Source organism: Schistocerca gregaria, chromosome X (genome assembly GCF_023897955.1).
Source record: "Schistocerca gregaria isolate iqSchGreg1 chromosome X, iqSchGreg1.2, whole genome shotgun sequence".
NCBI classification, from domain to species: domain Eukaryota; kingdom Metazoa; phylum Arthropoda; class Insecta; order Orthoptera; family Acrididae; genus Schistocerca; species Schistocerca gregaria.
Genome location: NC_064931.1, coordinates 414,724,025 through 414,744,652, shown reverse-complemented (window position 1 = coordinate 414,744,652; position 20,628 = coordinate 414,724,025). Strand labels below are relative to the sequence as shown.

The following is a 20,628-nucleotide window of genomic DNA, read 5'->3' as shown; positions in this document are numbered from 1 at the left end:
TTCTCCAAGTTGTTTTCCAACATATGCCCAATAGCTTTGTTTTACAAATCATTTATATTCTGTTGTTTAGCTTTTCTTGACAATATTTACCACATATGTAACAGAAATGGTCAGGATTATTAACACAAGACTTCTGAGAAGAACTTGTACTTTCTGTAACAAAAACGCCCAGACAGCACAATTGCATGGAGTAACTGATACAGTATCACGTATGTAGGAAAATTGTAACATATGACTGATGCAAGAAGCTTACCTGCATATAACCAGTAGATTTGACCAACTGTCAGAGTTGAGTGGAGATGAGCCTCTTGTAGCTATAGATGTAGGAAACATGCAGCAGTCTTCATCAGTTAGGGAGCCCAAGTCTGCTGCAAATTCTAATAGGAAGAAGAAGGTTCTGCTGTTAGATAGTATGTATGCCATAGGTGTGGGCCATCAGTTGCAGGGAGTGTTGGGGAGTGAGTACCAGGTCACCAGCATTGTGAAGCCTAGTGCAGGGTTAACATATGGCAATTATGTATCAATTTTATGAAAGAGGATCAGGTAGTGATTGTGAGTGGAGCTGGGAATAGTCTTTATAGGGACACAGAGTTTGATGCACGTGGTGACCTGGTAAAGATAGCTACTCAAACTGGTGGCACTCACGTGCACTTTATGCAGGTGTTTCAGTCTCATGATCGGCGTCATCTTAATGCTGCTGTTAGGCTTGTTAACGTGGGGCTGGAGAAGGCACTGATGGTGGAGGGCATGGCTCACTTTGCAGTTGAGTCTTTCAATAGATTGGGTTTCACTAGGCATGGCCTGCTCCTCAGTGGGTATAGGAAAGGGAGGCTGGTTAAGTTTATAGGTGACAGTGAAGTGGGCAGTGGTAGTATCACTCAGGGGAAAATTCCTGTAGTAGTTTGTTTTAGATCTGCACCTGTTTTAGACTGAAGTCAGCTGATAGATATCCCTGCTGCTAGGAAGTCCCTGTAACAGAGGAATCACCTTCAGAGGTGGTCAGGTATCCAAGTAGTGAAGGAATTAGCATATTCAATCAAAAAAGAGAGGTATTAAAGTTAGTAAACTGCTTATAGATGTTTACTCTGACATTATTGGTGTATTGGAGCATCACTTAAATAACTTGACAATTCAGAGGCTTCCTTTACCAGGATACAGATCAACTGCCTGTTTTTCAAGGAATTCCTTGCAGAGTGGGAGAGTGGCCATGTATGTAAAAAACAGTATTCCATTTCAGTCCATATCACTGCACTGCACTGCACTGCACTGAACAGCTATTTGAATGGTATACAGGGGCAGTTGAATTTAGTGAAACTAAACTTCTAATTGTTGTTTACGGATCTCCTAACTTCAGAGCATTTCTGCTCAAGCTGTAGAGGGTTCTTGGTTTACTTTATAAGAAGTACCGAAAATTAGTTATATGTGGTGACTTCTATATTAACTTTATATGTGATTATGAAAGAAAAAATATGTTGGAAGATTTCCTAAATTCATATGATCCGATGTAGACTGGTGTGTTTTTTCCAACCAGGGTGCAGTGGAACAGTAGCACAGCCATAGACAGTATTTTTATGCATTCTCCATTACTAGATGGGCATTCGGTTAGTAAAAGGGTGAATGGCGTTTCAGACCATGATGCAAGAATTTTAACACTAAAAGGTTTTTGTCCTCAAACAAATGTCTCATGTAATGCCAACTATGTAGGAAAGCTAATCCAATGGCAACAGAGAATTTTTTAAACTATGTTAAGGAACGAGAACGTCAGGATGTTTATACTGCCAGTAACATAGATGACAAATATAATGCTTTCCTTAACACATTTCTCATGCTCTTTGAAAGTTGCTTTCCATTAGAGCGTTCTAAACAGGGTATTAGCAGTAAAAGACAGCCTGGGTGGCTGACTAGTGGTATAAGTATATCATGTAGAATAAAGTGGGAATTATATCAAAATGTTAGAAGTAGTCATAATCACACTACAGTAGCCCATTACAAATATTATTGTAAGGTGCTGAAAAATGTTATTAAAAAGGCAAAGAGTATGTGGTATGCAAATAGAATAGCTAATTCACAGGATAAAATTAAAACCATATTGTTAGTTGTGATGCAAGTGTCTGGTCAGCAGCACAAAGTTGACAATATAAAGTCAGTTCATAGTAAAGATATTTCTGTCACTGATAAGTCAGATATATGTACAGTATTTAACAATCACTTTCTGTGCATTGTTGGTGAATTGAATAAAAGCTTAGTTTATACAGGTAATCACATAACTGTCTTGGGAAATGCCTTTCCGAGATTGGTGTCTGAAATACCCCTCCGTGATACAGACAAGGGGGAGGTTGAGTCAATAATTAAATCACTGAAGAGTAAGGACTCTCATGGATATGCTGGAGTGCCTAGCTGAATATTAAAGTACTGTGCTGCATATGTTAGCCATGTACTTAGCCATATTTGTAATTTTTCCTTTAAGAATGGTCATTTTTCCTGTATGATTAAAGTACTTAGTAGTAAAGCCGCTGTATAAAAAGGGAGAAAGGAATAATGTTGACAATTTTAGACCTATTTCTATGCTGTCAGTGTTTACTAAAGTTATTGTAAAGGCTGTGTATGTAAGAATAATTGATCATTTTATTTCACATAATTTGCTATTGAATGTGCAGTTTGTTTTTAGAAGTGATTTAACAACTGAAAATGCTATATTCTCTTTTCTCTGTGAAGTACTGTGTGGATTAAACAAAAGGTTTCAAATGCTAGGCATCTTTTTTGATTTAACTAAGGTGTTTTATTGTGTTGAAAACAAAATATTGCTCCAGAAATTGGACCATTATGGAATATGGGTAGTAGGTCACAGTTGGTTCATCCCTTACTTTAACAACAGACAGCAGAAGGTCATTATCCACAGTGTTGAGAAAGGCTATGATGTGTGGTAAATTCCAGGACATCTTTTTCCTGGATTTATTGACAAACACTATAAAACAGTTAGCAATCACAGTCTCAGACATAAAGAACTTCAAGAGTATGTAAAATAGAGAGCATGATCTGCACAGTGATTAGGCCTGGATGACATCCTAATGTTGACTGATGGAGCTTGGCACACAACAGACATCTTTAGTACATTTCATGTACCTTGAGAACTATTCATATGTTGTTTCCTGAATAATGATTTTTATTTATTTCCTGATATAAATAGTTTACTACACAGCTCTTGTTGTGGCAAAGCTTATGCCGAAATGGACTCAATGAATATTTGATAAAGAAAGTTTGTCCTGAATGTTGGCAGGTTCCCATAATTTAAAATTGCTCAACAGAATTCAACTCTCATGGCTTATTCACAGTTCCCCACACCACTGGCATGCTTCGGAGCTGTACGGCACAGCCAGTCTCACTGCTGGTGTTCTGAACATGGGAACAGCTTCTGATTTGTCGCTATAACACTTGACATTGCCACAACACTCGACATTGCTGCTCAATAAAGCAAATTATTTCTTTTAACTGCAGTGTCCCAATACAGTGTTTGCTTAGCATATAAAATGTTGTCCAAAATAAGAGGACCTTCAATATACCCCTTGGTGTTTGCATTGCAAAATTGAGGTTTTTGAAATAAAATTCGTATGTCAAAAATAACTAGGGTCATAGTATTATAGCACATATCAGTAGCCTTTAAGTTTCCTCTTGTTTCCTCTGTGCTGTATATTTATACATTTTCTAAGCATCAGAACAGAATTGCAATGAAACATTTTGATTGCTTATTTAACTTTAGTAATTAAGACATGGTTATTCATTACAAACATACCTAAATACAAATTCTTCATTAACTGATTTCTTTGGAGATTTACTACAAAATAAACAAATTTTACACAAACACATCAAATGCACAAATTTTACACAAACACATCAAATGCGTGCATTCTATTTGCCATTCTCTCAAAGTACTAATTCTCATTTTTAGTTCAATGTACTACAAATACAGTGGGGTTTACATATAATTTGCAGTATTTCGAATTAATTTTTGAGACAATAAAACCTACTACCAAAATAAGCTGCTTTTTACATGCAGAACAAAATTATATAATTATTTGTAATCAGTGTGTTTTCAAACTGAACACTATATAAAAATTTAATTATTCTCTCTAAATAAACTTTTGGAAGCAATTATAAAGCAAATCTTAGTTTTTACACTACTGTGTATAGACAAAGAAAAATATTACACTGACATATTCTTTGGCCTGGGTGCTGTCTGATAGTAATCCACTTTTTAGTATCTTATCAATACACAAATATTAAATATGATTTATGAGGCCATTAAATATGATTTATGAGGCCTTTAAATGCAGCTCGTCACTATTCATCAACATACATACAGTATACATTGGATATTTACTTTCTTTCCACTTTGTTACGACTCATCATCATACATCACAACTGCTTCATGAAGCACTTATGACTTGTATGTTCATGATTTTAGAGCACTTCCCACCGAATTTTTTTCCTTTTAAACCACATTTCAATCATTCATTGAATATGGTGATTCTTGTTACTGCAATTCCATCGTGACCCATTGTTGGCTTTCATCACCACTCAGCCTCCAGCCTCGTCTTTTTCTTTCTGGTACTTTTGTCTTGACCTTTAGCGTCAATTATCTGGCTTCAACCTTTCCTGTGACTCCAGGCATCATTGATTATATTAGAGTAGCAAATTATTTTAACTTTTTTTTGCCCAAGAGGTATATAAATAGTATTAAAGTCCCCAAATATTTAGTCAGAATTTGCATTCCTTAGATATAAAGAATATTCTTTAGTCAAGTTATCTTACAGGTATATCAACCCACCCCACGATAATGTCAATGTTTACACCAGTGTTTACAATCACCAATTGTGACGTGCCCATAGTTACGTCACTGCAACCACATAGCTTGCTGTAGCACTGATAGATGGTTGGCACATTCCACGAAGGTCATTAGCGTCTAGCCTCACTTCAGTCCATTGCCCTTTACACTGCTCACTCATAGCAATACTACACCTCATACCTTCTTCCTGAGGTGCCATTGAGTACTGCTAGTGTCTTGTATATTGAGAAACATTTAGCAAAACAAACATTATCTACCAAAACTAGGTTAATAACATGTTACCTTACTTTTGTTGATTTGAGTTCTACTACTTAACAATACACACTCAAATCTACTTAATATTCTGTCTTTTAGCAATTCTTTTTGTCCAAAGGAGAGGTGTTGCTTCCAGTATATGGTATTCATGTTATAGCCAGGTGTCTTTCTACTAATTACTATGTTATATTTTTATATCTACAGTGTTATATCCTCCCTTTACCAACTAGAGTGTATGATATGACACCTTCATTGCATTCACATGAGGTACTCTGCTCACTACATGTGGACTTCCAAAAATTTCTTAATAATCCTCTATCTCATCATTAGTATTTGGTGTTTTTTCATCATTGTGCATTAAACCTCTCTTCCTTGAAAACACAGAAAACACATTCTTATCTTTCAAAGGAAAATTCTTTAACTCTCCTTTTATAGCTTTCTTAATTACTTTATGTTCCTTTACTTTAACTCTTATTTCATTGTTGGACACTTCTGTTTTCTTACTGTTATGACTATTTTTTCGCTTCTATGAAGTAATTTCATCTTTACTGGATTTGCATTGAAATCATACACTTGCCATTTTCACATGGCATCAGTTCTGTGCTTTATTACAAGCACTATTAATATTCTTTATACCATTTATCTTCGTGGTCATACTGCCACTCTCAAAGCCCACTGCTTCAACATGGTCTACCAATAGATCCATCCGTATAATAAAACTGATACATAGATCTGGTACCACCATGACAGTAACTCTCAACACTGTGTCTTGATTCCTCATTTTTAATAATAACTATTCCTTTATTGCTTCGGTGTTACCTCCAACATCATCTATGACTTTAAACCTCAATGAAGACTTCAGTATCATTTCAAATAGGTATCACACTTATACACTTATACTTGGTGTATTGAAGAATCTACTCTCAATACAGTGGTGAAAATACATGTTTAAAGTTGGTGGTAAGCATAAAACATCACTGAAATCATACTACTTGCTTTCTCCAAAAATTATTTTGAATGTTTAATTAAGGAACCCATTCATAGTTTGTGGAAACATACTTTACCTCTTGTTGTTGTTGTTGTTGTTGTTGTTGTTGTGGTCTTCAGTCCTGAGACTGGTTTGATGCAGCTCTCCTGCTACTATATCCTATGCAAGCTTCTTCATCTCCCAGTACTTACTGCAACCTACATCCTTCTGAATCAGCTTAGTGTATTCATCTCTTGGTCTCCCTCTATGATTTTTACCCTACAATGTTAAATTTGTGATCCCTTGATGCCTTAGAACATGTCCTACCAACCGGTCCCTTTTTCTTGTCAAGTTATGCCACAAACTCCTCTCCAATTCTATTCAGTACCTCCACATTAGTTATGTGATCTACCCATCAAATCTTCAGCATTCTTCTGTTACACCACATTTCAAAAGCTTCTATTCTCTTCTTGTCCAAAGTATTTATCGTCCATGTTTCACTTCCATAGATGGCTACACTCCGTACAAATACTTTCAGAAAAGACTTCCTGACACTTAAATCTATACTCGATGTTAACAAACCTCTTAGCAACAAATAATCCTAAGTAAATAGGGAGCATTATGATTGGCACAGGGGTAATGACGACAAGGTCATTGTAGTGAGACTAAGTACCATAACATCCAAACCCTCGAAAAATAAATGCAAAAAAATATATATATATTTGGAAAAGGAAATAAAATTTTTTACGATGCCATCATAAGATACAGCCTCCACTCTTTCTGGTCATTGAAGGAGTAGCTTGGATTGAAACAAATAGTATTGACAGTGGTGGGAAATTTAAACCAGATAAATTAATAATTATTCTAGAATTCATGTCAAGAACATCTGCCAACATGAGTGACTTAGAAATAGGTATCTTCAGTGTAGCAAAGCGGCTCAAATCACTTAATGTAGGCAAGTCCTCTGGTCCAGATTGAATACCAGTTAGATTCCTTTCAGCGTAAGCTCATATAATAGCTCCATACTTAACAATCATGTACATCCACTCGCTTGATGAAAAATGCATACCTCAAGACTGGAAAGGTACAGAAGTCACACCAATGCTCGAAAAAGGAAGTAGGAGTAATCCAACAAATTACAGACCCATATCACTGACATCGATTCGCGATAATATTTTGGAACATATACTATGTTTAAACATTGTAAAAAGGAAAATCATCTGTTGACACAGTGTGAGCATGGATTCAGAAAATATAATTCTTGTGAAACTAGGTATTCTCACAAAGTAATTGTTGACAGGGGATCTCAGATTGACTCCATATTTCTAGATTTCCAAATAGCTTTTGATACAATTCCTCACAAGTGACTTCTAATCAAATTGCATGCATATGTAGTATCGTCTCAGTTGTGCGACTGGATTCGTGATTTCCAGTCAGAAAAGTCATAGTTTGAAGTGACTGGTGGAAAGTTATTGGGTAAAACAGAAATGATATCTTGCATTTTTAGATAAGTGTTAGAGGCCCTCTTCTGTTCTTAATCTATACTAACAATTTAGGAGACAGTCTCAGCAGCCCGTGTAGATTGTTTGCAAATGATGATATTGTCTATCATATAGTAAAGTCATCAGATGATCAAAACAAATTGCAAAATGGTTTAGACAAGATATCTGTTTCATGTGAAAAGTGGCAAGTGTGACTCTAAATAATGAAACATGTTAAGTTATCCACAGGAGTACTAAAAGAAATGTGTCAAGGTTTCAGTTATATGATAAATTACACAGATCTATAGGCTGTCAAATCAACTAAATAGCCAGAAATCACAATTACGAACAACTTAATTGGAATGATGACATAGATAAATTTGTGGGGAAGTCAAACCAAAGACTGTGTTATAGTGGCAGAACACTTAGAAGATGCAACAGTTGTACTAAAGAGACTGCCTACACTATTCTTGTCAGACATCTGCAAAAGTACTGCTGTGCAGTATGGGATCCCTACCAGATATTATTAACAGAAGACCTCAAAAATTTCAAAGAAGAGCAGCTCATTTTGTACTATCCCAAAATCAGGAAGAAAGTGTCACAGATATCATATGCGAGTTGGGATGGCAAACATTAAAACAAAGGTGTTTCTCATTGGTGCAAGATCTTTTCATGAAATTTACACCTCCCCGTTCTCTGAATGCAAAAATATTTTGTTGACACCCACCTACATAGGGAGAAAGAACATAGTAATAAAATAAGAGAAATCAGAGATCCCATGCAAAGATTTCAGTGTTCCTTTTCCTCCGCATGCTCTTAGAGAGTGGAACTGTTAAGTGCCAGGCACTCAAAGTGTGCATTGCAGAACATTCATGCAGATTTGGATGAAAATTTTGTACTGTTGAAACGTTTATTAATTGCTCATAAAATCTGTATATTGAGCAAGCAGTAAAGGAAACAAAAGAAAAATTTGGAGTTGGAATTAAAATCCATGGAGAAGAAATAAAAACTTTGATGTACGCCGATGATATTTTAATTCTGGAGGAGACAGCAAAGGACCTGGAAGAGCAGCTGAATGGAATGGACAGTGTCTTGAAAGGAAGATATAAGATGAACATCAACAAAAGCAAAACGAGGATAATGGAATGTCGTCGAATAAAATCAGGTGATTCTGCGGAAATTAGATTAGGAAATGAGACACTTAAAGTAGTAAACGAGCTTTTCTACACTCCTGGAAATGGAAAAAAGAACACATTGACACCGGTGTGTCAGACCCACCATACTTGCTCCGGACACTGCGAGAGGGCTGTACAAGCAATGATCACACGCACGGTACAGCGGACACACCAGGAACCGCCGTGTTGGCCGTCGAATGGCGCTAGCTGCGCAGCATTTGTGCACCGCCGCCGTCAGTGTCAGCCAGTTTGCCGTGGCATACGGAGCTCTATCGCAGTCTTTAACACTGGTAGCATGCCGCGACAGCGTGGACGTGAACCGTATGTGCAGTTGACGGACTTTGAGCGAGGGCGTGTAGTGGGCATGCGGGAGGCCGGGTGGACGTACCGCCGAATTGCTCAACATGTGGGGCGTGAGGTCTCCACAGTACATCGATGTTGTCGCCAGTGGTCGGCGGAAGGTGCACGTGCCCGTCGACCTGGGACCGGACCGCAGCGACGCACGGATGCTCGCCAAGACCGTAGGATCCTACGCAGTGCCGTAGGGGACCGCACCGCCACTTCCCGGCAAATTAGGGACACTGTTGCTCCTGGGGTATCGGCGAGGACCATTCGCAACTGTCTCCATGAAGCTGGGCTACGGTCCCGCACACCGTTAGGCTGTCTTCTGCTCACGCCCCAACATCGTGCAGCCCGCCTCCAGTGGTGTCGCGACAGGCGTGAATGGAGGGACGAATAGAGACGTGTCGTCTTCAGCGATGAGAGTCGCTTCTGCCTTGGTGCCAATGATGGTCGTATGCGTGTTTGGCGCCGTGCAGGTGAGCGCCACAATCAGGACTGCATACGACCGAGGCACACAGGGCCAACACCTGGCATCATGGTGTGGGGAGTGATCTCCTACACTTGCCGTACACCTCTGGTGATGGTCGAGGGGACACTGAATAGTGCACGGTACATCCAAACCGTCATCGAACCCATCGTTCTACCATTCCTAGACCGGCAAGGGAACTTGCTGTTCCATCAGGACAATACACGTCCGCATGTATCCCGTGCCACCCAACGTGCTCTAGAAGGTGTAAGTCAACTACCCTGGCCAGCAAGATCTCCGGATCTGTCCCCCATTGAGCATGTTTGGGACTGGATGAAGCGTCATCTTATGCGGTCTGCACGTCCAGCATGAACGCTGGTCCAACTGAGGCGCCAGGTGGAAATGGCATGGCAAGCCGTTCCACAGGACTACATCTAGCATCTCTACGATCGTCTCCATGGGAGAATAGCAGCCTGCATTGCTGCGAAAGGTGGAAATACACTGTACTAGTGCCGACATTGTGCATGCTCTGTTGCCTGTGTCTATGTGCCTGTGGTTCTGTCAGTGTGATCATGTGATGTATCTGACCCCAGGAATGTGTCAATAAAGTTTCCCCTTCCTGGGACAATGAATTCACAGTGTTCTTATTTCAATTTCCAGGAGTGTATTTGGGAAGCAAAATAACTGGTGATGGTCGAAGTAGAGAAGATATAAAATGTAGACTGGCAATGGCAAGGAAAGCGTTTCTGAAGAAGAGAAATTTGTTAACATCGAGTATAAATTTAAGTGTCAAGATGTCGTTTCTTAAAGTATTTGTATGGAGTGTAGCCATGTATGGAAGTGAAATATGGACAATAAATAGTTTAGACAAGAAGAGAATAGAAGCTTTCAAAATGTGGTGCTACAGAAGAATGCTGAAGATTATATGGGTAGATCATATAACTAATGAGGAGGTATTGAACAGAATTGGAGAGAAGAAAAATTTGTAGCACAACTTGACTAGAAGAAGGGATCGGTTGGTACGGCATATTCTGAGGCATCAAGGGATCACCAATTTAGTATTGGAGAGCAGCGTGGAGGGTAAAAATCGTAGAGGGAGACCAAGAGATGAATACACTAAACAGGTTCAGAAGGATGTAGGTTGCAGTAGGCCCTGGAGATGAAGAACCAGGAGAGAGTAGCATGGAGAGGTGCATCAAACCAGTCTCTGGACTGAAGACCACAACAACAACAAAGTCCTGTTGCGTTGGTGCATAACTTGCTACAAGCATTAATGATCGCTACACTCTCAGTACCATCAACTTGAATACTCACAATAATTTCTTACGCCCCTTTACCCTCATTCTTGTATCGTTCTCCTATCCATGTTTTCTTTTTTGTGATTATTGTATCACCTATTATTGTGAAATTTGGAACTCCAATCAAGTTTTTCTCTGCAACATCCTCACTCTGTTACTATCATTATTTTGCCTACTGTCAGAAAACGTGAAACATCATTTCCTACCTATTCCTTTTCTGGAAAACCATTCTTGTATCTTCCTTTATCATTTTGCAAAATGTTGACATGGATATGGTTTCCGTTCCCATTATCCTTTGTTTCCCATATTAAGCCCTTCAACTGTTACCCTTTGTTGCTTTTCTAACAATGCAGCCACCTAACACAAGGCTTTCAAAATATCTCCAGTTTTCCTCCTATGACATCGATGTGGGGTACTTTTCTTTTAGTACTGAAATGGCTGAAAGTATCATCAATAACATATCCACTATTATTTGCTGTGCCCCTAATTTTTTATTTACATTTTCAGGAAACAGTTAGGTGCCTGTGTTAATAAAATCACTGATTTCATGCTGTTCACTTTGTACCTGCTCAGACACGCTTTTGGATTACTTATATCACATTTTCTAACAGAAACTGCTTCAACAGCTACTGTGGACTGAACCTGTTCATCTGGGACTAACTTATTGTTTACACTAGATACTGTCCTCTCACATTCTTCAATCTCCTCACTAATTGTGGTTTTCAAAGAGTTAATAACATTCTCCTTCTTATTGATATCTTCACTTACATTTTTACATTCTTGTTTAGTATTATCCAATTTACTGTGAGTATCCCTAAGACATGCTTGTATTTTTTAATTTATGAATATCAACAATGTGTTAGTATTCCCAGTGGGTTCTTTATTTTATTGATTGAGAACCTCTAGATTTTTACAAAAATCGTCCCAAATTTTGTTAGTCTTCCTATCAGATTTCCATATTTTTGCATTGAGGATTACTATATTTTCATTAATAAGATCCCATATTTTGTTAATATTCCAATCACATTTTTCTGGTTTTTTTTTTATATAGTCCTCCATTTTACTGTTAGATACCCTGACATAATCTTCTATTTCATCAATTTTACTACTAATAGCTTGTAACATATACATCATGTCTCGATCAGTTCCCTCCTCTTCAGTCTTAGCTGACTCACTCATTTTACAGTTAGTGTTCTTGATTTCTTTACATTGTTTGACCTGAAGGGCCTCATTTGTATTCACTCTGTGAGATAAATCACCTGTTACCCACCCAGATAGTCAATCACGTTAAAGACCCAGATAGTCAATCACGTTAAAGCGCAACTACCAGGTCACGGAGGTGCATCAGCCCTAGATCAAATGTGACTGGTGGATTAACTATGAAGGTTGGTGTGCTGGCCAAGCTGGATGTGGCTTTTAGGTGGTTTCTCGCAGTCCTGTAGGTGATTACTGGGCTGATACCTAAATCCCATCTCATTTCCAGAAATCACAATCATTTCAAAAGCATTCACTCACTTTCACATGAATAGCACTACCCTGACAGTTTGGGTACACATATTTCATCACAGGGATAACAGGATGGCAACAGGAAGGGCATCCAGCCACCTCTTAAATTAAGTGCTCCAAATCTGTCTGTAACCATTCTGACCCTGTGCCAATGTGGGACAAAGGCACAAGAAAAACAAGAAGATAAATCACCTTTTATTAAATTATATTGTCCCCTGTAATTGACAAACTGTTCTTGTAAGTCTTTAGTTCCTTTGCTATCATCAGTGATGTCTGTTAACTATTTCATTACTTTTTATGTTAGTATTCTTAACAGATACTTCTGTGTTTTCAATTATATTCTCAAACTGTTTGCCAGTTTTAATATAAGTATCCTTAGCTATTCTCTCGCAGATAATTCTAATTTTTCAATGATATTGGCTTCTATAGTATTTTTAATATCTCTAATACTGCTTGTGTTTTTTCAGCAATATTTGTTGTTAATTTTTCCACCATTTTATTAAAATTTACAGTCATAGTCTCCTCCAGTCTTTCCAAAGGCTAACATACCTCATCATGAGTAATTTTTCATTTTCGTCCCCTTTAATTCCAGTCCAGTCTCTCATAACCTGAGTATCCTCATCAGCATTTCTTAATTTTTTTTTTTAAATCTGAAGTTCTTTGAGTTCTTTCTGGCTCCTCACATGTTTCTAATGTACTCATTTCACCTCCCACTATTTTAACTGTCCTCAGAGTGAATACACGCCACAGTACGTAACTACTACTATTCAAACACACTGTTGCTAATGTAAACCTCAACTTACTTTCTTTAAGTTCTCACACTCTGAAAACGATGCAGCTGTTTGAAGAATGTGTTGGAATCGCGCCCACACGTCAAACTCCAGATCTTTGTGCATCCACCCTCAGCGCCCATACTGCTCTTACTGTGAATCAGATTGCTTCTCGTGCCCTCCCTGCACACACCAATTCTTTCTCAGAGCTCATGACTGGCCTCTCCACTTCTGCTGCTGCTGTCTTCCGTCTTCTTTCACATAATATTTCAGTTCAGAAACGTCTGTAATCATTGGAGGCGTATTCAGTTTTTCTGTGAGATAAACTTATTGTTTTTTGCGAAACACAATTTTCACACTCTGTGACACGCACAGTTGTGACTTTACACTGTACCCACAAGCCACATATTACAGTCACTTTTAATTCTGAGTTCACTTCCCGCACCATTTTAACTTTCTAATAAATTGTGGCCCAGTTCGTATTTATTGCCTGCAGCACTGGTATTCCAAAATTTTATCTCTTAGAATTCCTGGATACCAAATTGCACCTTCTACACTCAATCCAAATTTTTCAACAAATTATCCCGTAAAGAGATGCCATATGGTACTGTTCATTATCTGTAGCACTGGTATTCCAAAATTTTATCTTTTCTGGTGCACTGGATGCCAAATAGCAGCTTCTGTCCTCAACACAGGTTTTTCATCAAATTATCCCCACAAGGGATACCATATTGCAAGATCTCCCTATTGTACTAAACCTCCTTAAATGTTTTTCAGTCTTGCAACGAGTTCGTACAAAGTGGTAGAGGTGACATACAGTACCACTGGTCATTCTTTCTCACTCAAGACTGGAACAGTTAACACTTTCCTTGACCAGTTCAGTGAATCAAAACTTATAACTCGTCCATACTTGTTCTGTGCCATCCTCTTACTGGTATAGTTCCTTGAAGCAGATCTTGGAGAACTACTGAACTTTTTCAGAGATCCAGTCAGTCAACCTATGTGGCTGTAAGTAGAAACACAAGTACGTAATCTAGTTTAAATAAGTTCTGGATGCCATTCCCATGCATTTATTGACAAACACCATAAAACATTAACAATCACACAAACTTCAAATTATGTAAAATAGACAGCATGGGCGACACAGAAATCAGATATGGATTGCATCCTAATGCTGTCTTAACGAGCTTGGTCCACAACAGAAATCGTTAGTATACTTCATATAGCTTTGAATTATTCTTGTGTTGGCGGAATAACAATTTTCATTTTAACAACACTTAGGCTCCCCTTAGCATTTAATAGGACAAAAGTGGACTCTTTAACAATTAATAATTCATAAAGAAAATGGATCAGTCCATACCAAGTCGTCCAACACTGGTTGCTTAAACATCTCAGAAAAAATTATATTCGCTGGTGAGTTCCCTCCTGTTTGTTGGACTCCAAAAATCTTTAAAAAAAAAATTGGTTACATTTAGAAACAGTGGCCATTGTTGTTTTGGTCTGCAAGCATTCTTCCACATTTACAAGTATCTGCGGTGTTTTCATTTGTTCAGTAATGCGTTGCCCCACACCTTTCAAATAAGAAGCATAAATAAATTAAAACCATGATCACATATCTAAATGTATTCCTTAATATATTTTTAGGCTCAAAGTTACTGATCACAAATTAAAATAACTCAATTTTTGAACAGTATTTTCCAAAGAAGGAGTAATTTCTCAGCCTTAAATTTTTTTTGTGCTGTCACACTACACAGTGTAACTAGAGTATCGATGATGAGAAGCTTGGACTTAAAAAGTACTCTATTTTAAAAAATTGATTTTTTTTTAGTTGTTTCATTGTTTGGCCTGAAATATTACCGTTAGGGGCTCAGATAAAAATCTGAAAATTATGCACTTAACAGACCTTTAAGATATCAAACTTCAGTAAAAATTTCAACTTTGAGATTCAATGGGACGCTATGAAAAAAAAAATTACCAATATGAGTCAAAAATACATTTCTTAATATCTGTGATATCTGAACTAATGGATAAAGTGTGTCAGTTACATAATTTGAACCCATCTATGATCCCTAAAACATAAAAAATAATAATAATAAAAATTGAGCCAACTAATTACCTTATCTTGTTGTCACCTTATTTGTTTTTACTATGTTGTTCGTTGAACAACAGAGAAATTTCTTCACTCAGTTTGGGCATTAGGTGAAAAGTTCACCCAGTTTGATTTGTAAATTCCATGGTAGGCAGCTTCTTCAGTATATTTTTAACAGGCATCCAGTCAGGATCATTTCCAACTTCTTTTAAATGGGGTGCTTGGTCCTGTTGGGTGGTAAAATGTAATGTGAACATCTTGCTTTTGAGGAACAGTACTATCAACTTCGGCAGTTGTCCACTGTTCGCCATAAACACAAGCCACTGTGTCATTTCGAAGTAGATCCATTTGTTTATCAAAGGGTTGTGCTGTTTTATGTAGTTTCTTAAGTGCAGTTGAGAAGCATGCACTTCTGCAGCGTTGTGTTCAAGGTAGTCACTTATGACACAAAAATTGTGACCCTTTAGTTTATCTTGATCTTTATAATAGAACGCAAATGGATAAACTGTGGCCTGTTTGTATACCCAGTGGAGCTCTTGTATTTCATCTTGAACAACAAAGGAATAGTTTCTGAAAAATTGGCAAGAGTTAAACTTTCATCAATTATCAAGGTTTGCTTTTTGTCTTTCAGAAATTTACGCTGAGCTTGGCAATAAATGATGCATTTTTAGGTTTTCAGAACTAGCTGCCAACACTTCAAAAACACTTCTTGTGGTTTTGTAATTGTCACCATTTCCATTCTGTCTTGTGTTACCCATTGTTTGTATTCTATTTTGTCAGGCATCATATCATCTTCTTCCAATTCCTCAAATATGTCAAGTAAAGCCTGTTTGCCTAGACAGTGTTGATGTTTTCCCATTCTAACTGTCAGTATTGCAAATCAGAACTTCCAAAAGGTCTTTATAGTCAACTCTAAGATTGGCGTCCATCTATAATCAACTTTACATTCTGGTGATACAATCAAATGCAAACATTATGGGTGCCAGATGCGTCTGCAACAATACACCAATTTGGTCTCAAGGAAGGAGGAAATGGGTGGAGAGAGAGAGAGAGAGAGAGAGAGAGAGGAAGTGGAAATGGACAATGAGAGAGGGGAGGAGGAGATGGACAGAACTAGAGAAGGAGGGAAGGAGAAAGAGAGAAACAGATCGGGGAGGAGGAAATTGTCAGTGAAAGGAAAGAGGAGGAGATGAACAAAGGGAAGGGAGAGGAGGGCATGGACACACAAAGGAAAGGGGAGGAGATGAACAGGGAGAGAGGAGGAGAGAGGAAGAAGGAGATGGATAGAGGGGGGAGGAGTCAGATGGTCATAAAGAGGGTGGAGGAGGAGGTGGAGGAGGAGATGGAGAGGGGGAAGGAGGAGATGGTTTAATAGAACAGTGGAATAAATACATAGCCGGGCAACACTGGGTACTCAGCGAGTTTGCAAATAAAATGTTGTCCAAAGTAAGAGAAATGTCATAAACACCATACATCCAACTCAGATCTCATCCACATTTCATATTCTGTGGACCACTGATAGGTGCTTAATGTCATCTTTCATTTTCTACCAAAATTAGAGAGTGGGATATAGAATGTAAATTCCTTTACAAGCTATCAAAAATGTTCTGCTTGTAAGGAGTTTAAAATCTTACAAGCCACTGAACAGAGATAAATGTAAAAGAGTAGATTTTGTTGCAAGAGTGTGTATTTGTTGTTTACCAACATTTGGGTCAACTAATTGGAAAAACAAAAAAAACAAGAGTGCAGGTAATTTTTGACTGTACATCATAGTTATTTCATACATTTGAAAATGTAAGGATTTGTATATTGTTGAGACGAATCCTGAGGAACCAATCATCTAATAAAGTAAGTTGTGACCTGTGATAACAGTTAATAAATAGCCTTTCAAGGAGGTGGAGAGAGAGGTTTTTTTTCCAAAAAAAAAGAAAAATTTTCTCATGTTCTCTCTGTTGCAAAATACTTTCTTTCACTTTTACTGTTAGTTATGGAGACATATGCTATTACTTTTTACTGCTTCCACATACTTATAAGGATAGTTGCCAGATTGCGTTCATTGTACAGCTATTTAATCACAGTTTTGACTTATGATCTAAGTACAAATTTTGTAGTGCACATAGTATGTATATTCTGCAAATTATTGAAAGATCCACTATTATGCTCCCAAAGATAAATGTAGCAATAGCTTGAGTCAGTTCCTGTGTTTTGATGCAGAAGCTATAATATGTATGACTAAGGCCAAAAGAAAATTGTTTTTCCTTTTTGACTAGGTAAATTAATTATAGATCACTGCTTATTTGGTTTGAAATGAACTCCTTTGTTAAACCAAAATGACTGAATTTAGTACATATGTAAGTTTATTATTAAAAGCAAGTTTTCTTGGATTAATTTAAGTCTAACTACTTGGAAACACTTTAGAATAGATAAATGTTAATGGTCCATGCATTAGTAACCATCTTCATTTCTGAAGCAAGATGTCCTAGATTTCTTGATATATAAACAAAAGGTGAGTGATGTATAAAAACTCCATAGAAAAATTAAGAGTAGTGAACTTCCACAATTGTTGGGAAATAAAATACATTGTCAGCAAATAACTACCTAATTGTGAAGTCACAGTGTAAAAGAACTTCGTGCAAATGTCTTTAGTAGTCTGCATGCTCGATCCACCTAAAAAAAGAGGAAATACATAATTAGTACCTTGTGCTTTGACTGATAATTAATTTTTGAGCATATTAGAAAATATTTTGGTCAGGCATAGATTATTATATTAACTTGCTTTTACGGAGTTTCTATTAAATGATTTAACTTGTTTGCATCCAAAAAAAGTTGTTTGCATCCAAAAAAGCAGCTCCAAAATATATTTTGTCCATTGATATAGTTCTATGTAAAACGCAAGGAGCTATCTGCAACATTACAATTTAGGTGTACACCTTCAGTATCGTGCATCCAGTTGTTCAGTAGATCATTATTCAGGATACGCTAACATAATACGTGCAACAAACTTCTTTGTTTCATTCCTATGATGACAAATTTACCTAGATGCATAAGGCAATTTTGGAAATCTGAATTTCATTTGCAGTTTGCAATATTTAGGCATTGTCATGAATCTTGGTTGTAATATATTTACATAAAATGTAGTGACAAACTAAAATCGGTGTACCAAAACTCAGCTATGTCACCTGGGGTTAAATTCACTGTCTGTGACATTTGCAAATATATTTAGTTATTAGCATGGTGTATTCAGAATAAGGAAAGCAAATGACATGAAGTCATTATTAATAAAGTGATAAATCACCCTTTGCCATTTTTAGAGTTAGATTCATACCAGAATTATAATATACAAATGGAAACTCATCGCAGTTGTATATTGTCACTCTCATGTTTAAATGTATCAAGAAGATCTTCGAAAAATGATACTGGGGATGCTAATTTTATTGTTGACTCTGTGATTCAGCATTGGTTAATTCTGGACACTGAGTTAATTAGATGAGCTGTCCAAGTTCATTCCCAGTTCCCCTGATCTTGAGTGAGCAGTAAACAGGCATATATGGTGGCATATTATCACCTTTATAGCCCACACTATTGTTAGGGATCAACAAATTTCTTACATGAGGTATTTACCAGTGACGTCACAGCCGGCAGCTAGCGTATATAAGGGCACACCAACAGCGCACTGGCAGTCAAAACCCTTGACAATGGCCAAGGAGTGCTTGGCCGAAAGCTCGTGTAGTTCTAACCAATTGACACGGTTGGAAACCCAAGAACATTTTATTCAATTTACATGTTGTCATTGTCAGAAACTCACTCTGTGGTGAAATGTTTTGGACACAATAGAACATATTATACTGATACACAAACTATTAGCTAGCTTCATTGTTTGTATGAGGCCCAGATATGGGGAGACATTTGTTACTTTAGGTGCTCTCCAGGTATGACCAATTTCTATTTGGAATACTAGAAAAAATAATTCATCATTTGGCATTCACTTTCAGTTTTATACAGTGTATACCATGAAATGTAAACCAATCTTTTCATGGTCAGTAAAACCTATAAATAAGTAAGTTTCTCACAGACCCTGTAATTAAATGTTTTGGAACAATTTTTTTCTATTTGAATACCTGTTAAATCTCTGTATGTGAGTGCTTATTAATGAATTACAATGCACTAGATATTGATATACTAATTTGGTATTGACATACTAATTTGATTATAAGATAGATAACAATAAGATGATAAAATGTTGGTTTACTGTTACTAACTGAAAAATTAGTATCCCTTTAGAAAAAGTTCGCAGAAATTTTGTTCAGTATGTATATTTAGAATAGGTGATGATTTTGTCAATATATATATATATATATATATATATATATATATATATATATATATATATATATATATATATATGAATGTGTTTGTAACATGCATGCTTCTTTCTTTTACACCTACCTTTTGTCATACATAAATCAGATAAGTTCACAAACTGATCCATTTCATCTAAATTTCAGGCATTGCTGCGCAATATTATATTTGCAACGATTTGTCGCAGAAAATCCTTTCATGTTCTTGACAGTCGTTCTCCATATGGTGTTAATAAACCATATATTAACAAATGGCTCAGGAGGAAGCTGGATAAACCTCTTAGGTGTAGTGTTTTAAGGTAAATACATTGATTGTAGTGTTTTATGGTAAATACATTGATAATAATAACAAGAATGCAAATGCTTAGAATAGTTAAATCTTCGAGGAAGAGGGTCAATATGAAACTTTTGCAATGCCAGTAGGTGGAAAGAAAGGACACTGCACAATTTTGATTAGTTTATTTTCTCTGAAGTACTCACCACAAACAACTTTTGAATTCTTGTAAACCAATTTTGGAAACAATTTTCCACTCATCTTCTTTCAGTGTTGTGAGCTAAAAACCTTTGTGAGGCTTATTAGCTTCTTCAGGACAGCTGAATCAACTTTCATGCAGGTGCTTATTATCACTGTCGGAAATAAAAATAATCTTATGGGGCTAGGCCACAACTCTAAGGTAGATGAGCTACAAGTTTGAGCTATATGATAACACTGAGTATGTTACATTCTCACAATGCAGTATCGTCCCTTGCAGTCTTGTGCGTGGCTGCTTTTCCCCAAACTACTAGAAAAATTTTTGGTGGTAAACCATTGTGTATCTATTCACAGTGGCAGCTGTTCGTCCTCACCTTTGACAGACACAAAGTATCTTGTTCAGACCGATAAAATCACATTTCACCTTTAGTGACAATGTCAGGAATAGTTGTAGAGTTACTTTCATGGAATCTGCCCTACATTTCTTCACAGTTTGACATACATGTCCTCCTGCTTATCTATCAAAGAGCGAGATACCTACTGGAGTGACAATTTCTTGATTTTAATAAAATCGCGCTGAATTTCAGTCATAGCTAGTGAGCCAGT

At 37.1% G+C, this 20,628-nt stretch overlaps 1 protein-coding gene across 2 annotated transcripts in view; it reads left to right on the top strand.

The window, feature by feature from the left end:
• LOC126297859 (transcriptional adapter 1-like) overlaps positions 1–20,628 on the top strand; it is a 151,672-nt gene that overhangs the window by 75,373 nt on the left and 55,671 nt on the right. For both annotated transcript variants that reach the window (XM_049989140.1, XM_049989141.1), the window contains one exon: positions 19,698–19,849. In XM_049989140.1, the coding sequence (XP_049845097.1) occupies positions 19,698–19,849 (152 nt within the window). The remainder of the gene's footprint in view (positions 1–19,697; positions 19,850–20,628) is intronic.